Here is a 12276-nt window from a genome sequence, read left to right as displayed (position 1 = left end):
CCAAATCCGTAAGGAATGTATGTGTGTTTCCCATTGATAGCCACTTTGTTAGCATTGGCCACTATGTTTAACAGCTACTGTGGAGGAGTTTTTGCTAGGAAGTCAGGAAATTGGTTGCTACAAAAGTTGCTCACCTTCTGTGTGGTAGCCTCCATCCAGCTTTTTAGTCCAGAGAATCTGACCTTGCACTCCTGATGTCCCCAAGAGCACCATAACCACTGTACAAACTGATGGTGGATTCAAGGGAAGAGAAAGGAAGAAAAATGAGGAATGTATAGAGATGCAGGGGAAGAAAAAAGAGTAAGCAAGAGAGGAACCTAACATTAAAACCTTTTGAAAGGCGATTTCCCTAGGAAGAAATGGCGATTTCCCTAGGAAGAAATGGCTTCAGTCCTGGTCCCTGCTTCAGGTTTTGCTTGTAGATAAGGCAGTAAAGAGTTATTGATGAGGAGACATGGACAGGACTGAGATCACATTCAGCTTCAGCAGGAAGGGTGGAAAGAGATAAGAACACCATCAAGGAGATGTAGGTTTGAACCCTTCAGGTTGAGGAGGACCTGGAACCCTACTGTTCCTAACTCAGGGAGAGTTGATGAAGAAGAGGAAGCTTCCTCCTCCACTTCGGAAGAGATCTGTTATAAATCCATAAAGTGTGGTGTGTCTGGAGAAGGCTATCAGCACAAAGGGGCAGCGTTTTGCTCTGTGTGTAGGAATTCACTGAGCTGTCTCTAGTGGGCACTGATATTCCTGTACAGTGTGAGGTTGCAGAGTGCGTTCTCTCACTTCTAGGAGCTTGGTCACCTGAGTTAAGCAGTTCAGCTGACTTGAGTCCATGGTTAGCTCCGCCACTAAGAGCTGTTGTGAAGAAAGCTGGAGGCAAGGGCCTGCCCCTCCTTTCTCTTGGACTTGCTGCGCGAACACTGGGCTGAGTCTGGCTGTGATCGTTGTCTCTAGACCCAATTCTAATCTGACCTTACCATCACTCTCTGCTCCCATCTCACCTTCCCTGGCCAGAGTGCCAGTCAGAAAGTCATTGGCAGGAGATCAGGCCCTCACTTCCGTGTTCTGCATTTTTTGAGATCTTCAGAAGTGCCATCTGTCTTGATTCCTTACAGAATCTGCCTTTCTGACTTTGGCACCTGGAAGGACTAAAAACTTTCAGGTTTAGATATTGCAAATTACAGCCCATTAAACAAGTAGTTTGAAACTGGCCCTCTGTCTTCCAAAAAACTTGTGCATTGCAATACTGAATATTGCAGTCCCTAACATTCGGGTACTTTGAGACACAAAATAGCCTATAGTGCAGCTATGACAGAGTAACATAAGAAAAGGGGGGTTTCCTAAGTAACAGGAGAAGCTTCAGGTGAAAATGTTGGTATCAGCTGCTTTTCAGTTTTCAGTGGCTTGGAATCATCTTATACAGTGAAGAGGGAGTGCTGGTGCAGAATTGAGGAACTGTGCTTTCTTTAGACAGAAAGGTATTTAGGAAATAAGAGCTAGGGTCCCTGGCCTCAGCCAGCCTTACTTCTTGGAAAGAGATTGGTATGAATAAGGTAATTCAGATAACTTTTCCATTGCCTTAATGCATTCATGTTGCTGGCAATATTTTAAATCCAGATGAAATTCCAAATGAGATGCAGAAAATTGAACCAGTAATAAACTACACTGCAGACTCTTGCTTTTCCACTTATTAAATTAATTTTGCAACCTGAAACAAGACAGAGAGCATGGCAAGTGTAGTAAAAATAGGTATAAATATAAGATGGGTAATTTAAAAGTTCATGCTTTTTATAAATTGCCTGCATAATGACAGTAGAAAATAACTTGCATTTCAAAGTGTGTATGCATATATATATCAAAGCGGAACAGTTATTTCCTTTTTTGGTACCTGAGCTAGCATGTTCAGTAATAGCATGGATTAAAGGTAATACTGTATACCTATGCCTTCAGGTACCTTCCAGCATAATGCCTTCAGGTAATACTAGATGTGATTAAGTTACATTAGTTAATATTGGATGTGGTTTATTTAATTGCAACTACAAGATTTCACTAGAACTTGCAAATATTTTCACCTTGGCCATAGGAACCCCTGAAGTTTATTTTTTCGGAACCTTTACGTGTTCAGAATTTACAAGCAAAGCAGTAGAAATGGGGCTGTCAGATAACGCTACTAAGAGCCAGATTCAAAACAAACAACAGCTCGTGTAACAGGCTGTGGACTGTTGAAAAATCCTTGCTCTTGGATATTGTTGATGCAAAAAAATTTAATCTCAATAGGAGAAGTACAGGGGGGGGAAATTGCGGGTTTTTTAACTAAAAAAAACGCATCAGACTTAGAAAATATTTTGGGCTGAGGCTCATTAGAGGCTGAGAGAATACTTTTCTGGAGGAAGTTACTTGCCCTTGCTAGCTCTTCCCTACTCATCTTCTTATGGCTACTGTGAAGAGACAGGATACTGCTGAAGAGACAACCATGCTCTCAACAGCTGTTTTCATGTGTTTCTAAAGGTTTCCACAGAAAATGTACGCATACAAAAGTAAGTTTTCAATTAGTCTTTAGGCTGCCAAGGAAAAGAGGCAATGCTAGAAAACTCACCTGAGCTATCCCAGTAACTGAAAGGGCCAAAGGCAGTACAGTAGCTAGTCTGAAGTTTTCAAGAAAATAATGCCCATTAAAAGTAAATGGCTTTTCAGACCAGTTGTTGGTCAGAAAAATATGATATGATCATCAACTACTTCCTCATTAATAAGGAACTTCTGGGTAATAGCGATTGACACCTTACATCCTCTGATATTAGTTCTGTATACAGTGGGTCCAGTTACTCCAGTCTGTTTTTAATTTAGGAACAAACAAATTAGTATCTGTTTTCTCTTTAACTCTTTCATTTTAAGTCTCTCTGTTTCTCTATAATCAATATCATAGTAGGCTCTAGGAGTCTAGTCTGTTTTATTGTCTTAGGAGTTTGTCTTGCTTTGGGACTCCCAGCACCCAGGGAAGTGCCATTTGGGAGGACCAAAACTGCTTCCAAATGACCTGCTCTCTCCAGACAGGGCCCGGACATGCCTTGTAGAGGTGTTAGCTGGAGGAGAGGGTGCATTGGGAGACACCCGTAGCTGTCTCAGTGCAGTACTTCATTCGGGCCTTGTTACATGAGCCACTGAGCCCAGATGAGTGCTGTGAGCTGCTGCCTTGGTTGGGGTCCCTTTGTGTATTCATCCTGTGGTGAGGAGATGCCCAGGCTGGCACAGTGGTTGCCAATGGAGAGTTGATGCAGTTCCCTGCTGTGGCAGTTGGGATCTGTTCAACCACATGTTTGGGGCAGCAGTGATAGATAGGGAAGAGCCTGCTTTTTGGTGTGTGTGTCCTTCAGCTTTGAAATTCCCTTCAGTTCCTTCTGAGAATACCACCAAACCCTTCTGGGGGTTATCTAGAAAGTTGGGCTTTGGCAAGATTTTGGTGAATGGTTCAGGGGAGTAGTGGTTCTTTTACAGACATTTAGTAAAAGCACAGCGCTCCTCCGTATCTGGAGAGCTTCCTAGATTTCACATATACAGATAAATAATACACTTTTTCTGAACAGTTGTTGGTATGTGGGAAGAGGTGCTTATTAGTTCACATAATGCTTACATGTAGTCAGTGAGCCCTTCACTAGTAATCAACAATAAATTGCTGCAGCTTAGGATAGACATATAAAATAGTGATTTAAAGGAAAAAATTAACAGGAAAAATACACCTATTACCTCAGCAAATAAGATGCAAGTTTTAAACTTTGGTATTATATTTGTATTGTGTTTTTAGTTGATGGCAGGGATGCCTTGGGTGGTCTCCTGCGTTGTTTAAATCATGTACATAACTTAGAATTAATGCAGTCTTTCTCTGATAATCAGCTCTCAGTTCCAGAGTCAATGAGTAGGATGTTTTCTCCCTCTGAACGACAAGATATCTGTTCTTGCTCCACTAGCATGTTCTTTTTCCTTTCTTCAGTCCCACTCTTGCCATGGCCCACAGGAATCTGACTGGGAGCTGTAATGTTAACTGTGGATGTAAGATTCATGAGTACGAGCCTGTCTGTGGATCAGATGGAATAACGTATTTTAATCCTTGCCTAGCGGGCTGCATCAATGGTGGAAACCATAGCACAGGGGTAAGTGCTTCACCCACCCACCCACATACAACCTGCGAGTAGCACCTCGGGACTAGTGCAGATCGAAGACTGCTGTGTTTCTAGCTCAGGCATCCCCCCTCTAAGCTTCAAAGAAGTTGCTCTGTAGCTGCCTCGTGCATAAGTATCTCCATGTTTTGAAAGGCTGGTAGTGCTACTCTTGCATGGTCCTACCCCACAAATTGGAGGCGGCACAAGTTTGTTTGTACCAAGTGAATCCTCCAGCTGAGTGAGCATGAAGTGCCCCAGGCTAGGGAGGGCTGCTGTTCCCAGTGCAGCCTCTGAAGTCCCCGATGGCAGTGGCCTGCGTGTCTGCTGTTCCTGCAGGGCTTGGAGAGGGGATCTTGAGCCAGCGTCATCTAATTCAGCTTTCTGCTAACATGGGCAGCCCTGTCATACTGTCTTTCCACAAGCTCATCGGTGTTACTCTTAAGAGCAGTTTTGGGGTTCTTTTGGCTCCCTTCCTGAATGCAAGGAAGAACTTAACTCTTCAGTGGTTGGAACTGTTTTAAACTCCTGTTTAAATTTAGTTACAGCCTGTTTAAAGTCATTGGTGTTTGTGTCAGCCTTGTCATTTTGCATAAGCTGTTGGACCTGCACTAGCATATTGATAGGTCTTCTGTTTGCGAGGCTAGGTAAAGACTGCCCATGTATTCTGCTCTTGTAAAATAGTTTGGCCATTTTCATAGCCTGTCTCTAAACCTTTTCCAGGCTAAATGAAATAGTTGTCCTTGAATTCAGGTAACCAGAACTTAAAGAATGTTAACAATCCACTTTTTTTCTTGGAAATACATTGCCTGTTACAGCCCAGTCTTCCAGTTATGCTGGACTGGGGAAGGGCATCCTGATGGTAAAATCACACAACAGAAACTGGCAATTTCTAGGACTGGGCACAAGAACACAGTTGAAAAGTAGAATCTGACCTAAATATCAACAGAGCATTATGGTTATTCTCATTTCGTACAACAAATGAACTCTTAAATTTTTCTGTTACAGAACTATCCTTTAAAAAAGGATATTTAAGTAATGAAAATATTGATTTTCTCAGGACCTGACTGTGCTTTCCAGAAAGCATATTTATAATATATCAGTCTCCTGATTTGCAGTCCTGAGCAGCCTGTGAAGCAAGGGGATGTTTGATCCAGCACTGTGCTTTCTCAGGTTGACTGGCTAATGGTCTGAACCTGCAGGTTCATACCTAGAAGCCACTGAGAGCAGATTAGTTTCCTTTAATTTTTTTTTTTTTTTAAGAGTGTGTAGAAAATTGCTTTGGGCCAATTGGTAAAGCCTGTGATGTGACCCTGTGGTTTACTGTCATTGTCTATGTAAGTCTTAACTGTGCTTTGCTGGATTGAGACATAGGTTTGATCTTTGATACGTCTCACCTGATATCAAACTGGCACTATTAATTTGTTTAGTAGGGAGGTACTTTGGGAGTATGTGCTCTTCACTACAGATTTTGAAACGTACTATCTCCTCCTACAATTTACAAAAAGATCCTTCATGGCCTGAAGTTTTAACTCAGTAGCTAATGGTGAATAAAATAGGGCTGACATTGGTAGGAAAATACATTTCTTCATTAAATAATGCTTTATGTGGGATATTTTTAAAAACAACAAATGTAAGCTTGTGCAACTGTATAACACAGAAAATGTTGCTAAGCTATAACATTTGTATTTAAGTTTATAGCATACAGTGTTTTCAAAATTAACTATTAAAATTGGAAGTAGGAGGAAAGGATGCCAGTGTACATTTTGTACCTGTTTCATATATATTCCCACACTCTAGAATTTCTGTTGTGTCGTGTCTGTTTCATTTAGTACACAGACTTGGTTTCTCTGGTGATGAACCAAGACTGTGTAGTGAGGAGGACTATTTTCTGTAGGATGCCTATTTGGCATTTGCATTTGGAAGCAATAAGGAGATTAAGGTGAGGGACTACTGTAGGCAGAAAGCAGATACGCGTGTGATACTAGAGAGTGGATTTCTGCCTTGGAAAACTGGATTCCGTCATTGCCTTCGTTCCTAAGCGATGTTGGGCAAGTCACTTATGCAAAACTTCTCCCAGTTCGTCATTAATCTTGTATTCTTCATATCCTGGATGGTGGACATGAGCAATAACCAAAAGTGCCCTTTGTAGAAGCACCGAGTGCCTAAATTTGTATCTGAAGGCAGGAAAAGTTACTTTTAGAATATACTAAGTTGTACATAATGAAAAATGTTCTGAAAAAAGGATCCCGATTGTCTCAAATTAGTCACCCACGTTTGTGAAACTTTTGATCTGTTTCAGTTACTTAGCTACCAAATAGAGATAGCAACATCAGTGCCTCATCTCGTAACTGTTTTGAAGATAAGTTACTCCTTTTTGAAAGAATTAAGCTATAATGGTGAGTGTGATAGAAAAATCAATATGAAATATGAGTCATTCTGTCTTTATAGTGGAACATGTGAGGGAAAAAAAATACCTGGAGCCACATTTTGAAAATGGGAGGTAAAATACTGGATAAATTGATATATTATTAAGATGTTCAGAGAAATCCCATGGGAAAAAAATGTGAGGCTACGTTGTACCATGAACACATACAAAGGTATACTTTAAAGCTGACAAGTAACCATAATTTGGATATTTTCTGATGTCCAAGTGCTTAAATTTGCAACCTTAAGATGTTGTAATGTAGCTTCTGTGCATGTGTGGTCCTAGGTTTTATGAATATCAAAAACTCCTTCCTGTAACATCACAGGGGTCCTGACCTGTTTCTTCTCTAGTGCCGAAGTATTCTGATCTGCTGCACATCCTTGGCCATTAGATTAGTTGAAAATAGTAATAGAGTAAAAGTGACGGGGCTATTTCTGATCTAGCTTGTCCACCTTGCTCAAGTCCCGGTCCTCTTTGCCTATGAAATGCCACTTCATCCTAATTTCAGCCTCTTTGTCTATTCAGGAATCCCTCATGTCCTCCAGCCTCACTGTTGAAGTCTCTGCTTTCCCCTTAGTCTCCGATTTTGCTCCTGTCTACATCCCATCCACATCCACACTCACATCCAGCTGGAAGGTCCTGGGCTCCAAGCATGGAGTGCAGCGTGTTGCTCTTCAGCTGAGTCTGGGTAGACTTCCATTGAGATGGCAGAACACACCTCCTGAATATGAAAGTCAATGGCCTGCCAAATTCCAGAATATGTCATTGTTGGTGCTGCTTAAAGAGTCTTTCCTGACAGTTTTTCTAATACAGTAGAAACAAACTTTTTCTCCAGCCTCCCTGTCAGAAGTGATGGAATTGTTTCAGCAGAATTTTCCAAAAATATTCCAGAATTTTTTTTAAACTCAGCCTAAATAAAGCATGGAAAGGCAATCTCATCCTGGCCAGCTTTAACAATACTTGGAGTGGTAACTTCACTTGTACTTGGGGTAATGATGCTAGAGGCAGAAGATTCCTGATTGAGGAGTACCACTGGACTGTCATACCATGTCTCTGCACAATGTCTTTCTTGCATGGGTTTTTTATGTGAAAATGTTCTTTATCGCTCTCCCCAGGTAAGAAATTACACAGAATGTGCCTGCGTCCAGAGTCGCCAGGTGATCACTCCGCCGACGGTGGGCCAGCGCAGTCAGCTCCGGCTAGTTATTGTCAAAACGTATCTGAATGAGAACGGCTATGCTGTTTCTGGGAAGTGTGACCGAACCTGCAACACGCTTATCCCATTCCTGATATTCCTCTTCATCGTTACTCTTATAACAGCATGTGCCCAGCCGTCAGCCATCATAGTGACACTCAGGTCAGAACTCAGTTACAGTTTTTAAAGTATTTTTGCTGCGCCTGCTGTCACCAGTGTCTGTGTCAGAAGAGGCTGGGGCAAACTCCTTTAAGCTTGCGTATCCTTAAAAAGTGAATAGAATAGGGCTGACATGGATGGGGTGGAACTTGCTTGTATTTAGAATATGTAACAAGATAATCCACTTTAGGAAACATGAAGTGCCCGGTGATTTGCAGGCTCTATAAAGGGAGAACAAGTAAAAGCATCATGTAAAAGAAAATGATTACTCCTGAAGAAATTTTCAACCTTCTTAGAGCAATGGTTTGGATTTTCAAATGCAAATGAAAAAAAGTTAGTATTTGAAATTATTCTTTTCACTTTCTTAAAATTGTTCATTCCTGCCACATGCCTGTTTTTGAATCTTCCCTTTATTTCCTCACAAGAATTTTGAACGTCTGCTCTAGTTGTAGTGTTGTCACTGTGGTCATTTAAGGATAGGAAAAAACACAGTCTTTGTAGGGAAAGGTAGTGTCATTTATTTGTCCATTTGAAAAATGTGTTCGGGTTTTTGGATTGACTTTTCCCATCTCTGCCATCTGATCTGCTAAACATTATCGCTCCCTGTAACATCTTTGTCCATTTAAAATACAGCTTCTGTAAGGGAATTTCAGTGTTTGAGATGCTTTTCAGAACCACATCCAAAATGATCCAGGTGCTTCACTCTGATATTCTGAGACTACTGATGTTCTGCTGCTGCTCACAATTAGCCACTTCTAAAAATAATAATGGCAAATCTTTGTAATAGGTCATGAAGACTTAGAAAACATGAGGCAGATCAGGACTTGTCTTTGCTGTCCTTAGGCTCAGCCATGAGCACAGCTCTGAAACCCTCTGACAGAAATCTGTGTCTCATCCCCAGCAAGGACAAGCACTCTCTTGCTGTCATTTTCTCAGTTCAGGTGGCTGAGATTTATGCAGGAGCCTGCTGCTGACACGTGGAGGACTGCTGTGTCATGTGGTGGAATTTGTTTTCCAATTTGCTTTTCAAAAAATCTCCAAAACGGGTGCAAGGATCACTGTTAGGACTGTGAAGCCAAGCGCTTGGGAGTGGGCACATCAGACTTAAAGGTGCTCATGCAGCCTAAGTTGAGCTGAGGCTCAACTACTGTGTGCACAGCGCTGTTATAATTCAGACTTCTGACCTTATTCCTTTTGTCTCCGTGTTTTCCACCTGTACAATAACAGCAACAACAACAATTATAACAATACTACCGCTGTCATCACACTGCAACTATGCGAAGGTAAACTATTGCAGTGAGCCTCCCAACAGCGAGATGCCTAAGGGACATCTCCATCAGGATTTTCTAATGTTCAGTAAAAAAAAAAGGATGGCCCACACACATGCGCAGTGACAACCACTGTCCCAAACTACATGTTGTGAACAGCGCATTGGTCCAAGATTTGTGGCCTAAGCTGGTTCTCCGATTTCTCAATTTCTGAATGAGTGCCTGACGTCAAAACCTTGATCTTACAACTGCACTCCTTCGACTGCAGTCTTTTTGTGTGGTTTTATCTTATATTGCAATGTCATTAGAAGCTGCCTATCTTAATTTCAGACCTTTAGGTTAAGATTTAAAAATATTTCTAATCAGAAGAAAATTTGTGGTTTACTGAAATTGTAGTTGTATTGTGGAATATCATTATGTTGTATTTAGTCTCCTGAAAGCTTGTCATTTTTCCTTTGAAACCAAAGGAAGAAATCTTGTATGATTTGTATTGAAAAAGAACATTATTTAAGTAGACTGTTTGGATGTTTCTACTGATATTTTTCCTAAAGTACCTCCAAAGTGCTTATGCTACACAGAGATCTGTTAAATCAGAAGCTCAGTTCAGCCTTCAGCAAATTAATTCTCCAGTAATTCTAATTTATCAGAAAAAGATAAAGAAAATAAAGTAAGACATTATGTGAAATAATAAAAGGCTATAATGAGAAGCCATAAACATTTTGGATGGATTCTCTATGTTTCCGTAATGGGTTTGGATCAAATTCTTCAGACCTTACACAGGTAAAGAAAGGTTGGAAAGCATGTCTGAGATTTTGATTAAACAGGGAAACGAGGGGCTGCCTATATTTTTTCCTGGCAATAAGAATTGACAGTATTAGAAGCTAAATGGAAGAAATTTAGACAAAGATTTTTTAGAGCTCAGAAAAAAGACAGGAGGTAAAGCCAGAACATACCACAATGATTATCTGTTATGACTGTTTCTTCAGAGGAGTTTTCTTTTCACCTGCTAGGTCCGTGGAAGATGGGGAACGGCCCTTTGCACTAGGAATGCAGTTTGTTTTGTTACGAACTCTTGGTAAGTCTTACAGTTGCTCAGCATTTCCATAAAGGCTCACCATGCTTGTCTTAAATGTACAATAAAAGTACTAAAATTCCATAAATCTGCAACTGATTGCCTGACTAATTGTATTAGGAACTTAAAATTAATAGCTTCTGAAAATGTTGTAGCTGAGAATGTATTTCATTTTTTTTTGTTACTGACTTTCTAGAACAATGTTTTTGACCCAGAAAGAGATATTTTTACGGTTTCAAATTTTATTTAAAAATTAAGTTACCAAATATTATTTGACAAGGCTTTTTTCTTTTTTAGAAACAGATTTTTATGGCTTTCAGCAATAACAATAGCTTTTGCATTGTTAAAATAAGAAGCAGTTGTTACTTAATATCTGATTTCAAATGTTTCAAAGCAAAAAGGGTACATGTTGAAAGTCTTTATTCCATGAAGTAGTTTCTTTCAAGCTCTTGAACTTCTAAAATCCTGCCTATAAAGAAGGCTCTAGGCCTTCAGCTACTACAAGACATATGACTAGAGCAAGCAAGGACTATTCTAAGAGAATAAGACATCCATATAGCTGCATCTGCAAGTTTTCTTTGAGGAATGGTGTTTCTGACTTGTCTTAAAGGTGTCATACTTCTGGAGAAAGCAGGAGCATTCAATGAGGCTCCATTTCTAGCACCCTTAGGAGTTAAAGTCTGTTTCTGAGGCAGATCTATTCAAAAGAAAATGTACAATTTCAGTAGTCTCACCACTTCCATCCATCTTCAGTGTGAGAAATATCTTGCGGTCTTTGGAGGTTTTTCTCCTTATTCTAAAGCAGCAACCCCTGCCCTTTACTAGCTCATGGGCAATGGATGGTCAGCAAGTAACACTCTGGAGAGAACGTATTTTGTACGTTATTTTGTTCCGGTCCCATTTCTTATTTCCTGAGAGCAACACTGGATTTTATTTTGAGGGGCACATGGTTCAAGAAGAGCTGTCTGGGAACAGCAGATTGAAGCAGTACCTTTGTAAGGTGCTGCTGCATCTTCTTCTTCGCTTAAATTCTTTCTCATTTGTGGTACATTTCATGTGTGGGATAAGATCAGCTGACCAGTTTTCCATGTTTTATGTGAGAACAGTGGTGTAGAAATTTCAACAATTCTCCACCTACCCTGTTTGGCTAAGGCATATAGTTTCTTTAGAAGTTTTCCACTATATGCTAACACATATTATCTCTGTTGCTATTTTTATTTCAGCTTACATTCCCACTCCAATTTATTTTGGGGCTGTTATTGACACCACGTGCATGCTTTGGCAACAGGATTGCGGTGTTCAAGGATCTTGTTGGGAATACGATGTCACCTCGTTTCGTTTTGTCTACTTTGGGTTGGCAGCTGCACTCAAGTTCGTGGGATTCTTTTTTATTTTCCTGGCCTGGTATTCCATTAAGTGTAAAGAAGAGCAACTGCGGAGACATAGATGGAGGGCTTCACTGGTGAACACTGTGAGTGAGATGGTTGGCCAAGCTGGACCCCAACAAAACTATGCACGGACTAGATCCTGCCCTACCTTCAGTTCCCGAGGAGACATCAGTGTGGCACAAGGAATGAACTGTGTAGCACAGACATACCCCAGCCCTTTTTCAGAAGCAATAAATTCCTCAAATGAAAATGCATTGGAAGAAGTCACTGCTGAGATATAGACCCTGGCTTGGTAATGTAATATTTGGTTTTGTTGGTTGACTCAATTACGGCGCCTTGTAAAACACCTGTGCCTTCTATTTTTAATCTAAATGTAACACGTGATAAAATCAACAAAGCTTAATGCAACCATGATATGTTCCTGAGGGCTGGATACCTCAAACCAACCCAGGTTCTTATTTCTCCCCTCCCAACAATGCAGTTTTAAAAATTGTGTTTGAATTATTTCAGATGTGTCCGTTAAATGTTCATGCTCTGATGTAATATCAATGTAAGGATGAGGTATTATGAACAGCCGAAGTCAGAGGAAGAGTGACAAAAACTTGTATCGTTGAT

The 12276-nt window shown here is 40.5% G+C and overlaps 1 protein-coding gene across 1 annotated transcript in view; it reads left to right on the top strand.

Annotated features, from left to right (window-relative positions):
* Positions 1–11942, top strand: part of SLCO5A1 (solute carrier organic anion transporter family member 5A1) — a 74098-nt gene extending 62156 nt beyond the window's left edge. Inside the window, exons 6-9 of the mRNA XM_086465737.1 lie at positions 3986–4145; positions 7695–7936; positions 10212–10276; positions 11497–11942. Of these exons, the coding sequence (XP_086321863.1) occupies positions 3986–4145; positions 7695–7936; positions 10212–10276; positions 11497–11942 (913 nt within the window). The remainder of the gene's footprint in view (positions 1–3985; positions 4146–7694; positions 7937–10211; positions 10277–11496) is intronic.
* The last annotated feature ends 334 nt before the right edge of the window (positions 11943–12276 follow it).

This window comes from Leptosomus discolor, chromosome 5 (assembly GCF_034619465.1).
Source record: "Leptosomus discolor isolate bLepDis1 chromosome 5, bLepDis1.hap2, whole genome shotgun sequence".
Lineage (NCBI taxonomy): Eukaryota > Metazoa > Chordata > Aves > Leptosomiformes > Leptosomidae > Leptosomus > Leptosomus discolor.
The sequence above is the reverse complement of the archived record's forward strand: the minus strand, read 5'-3'. Positions and strand labels throughout refer to the sequence as shown.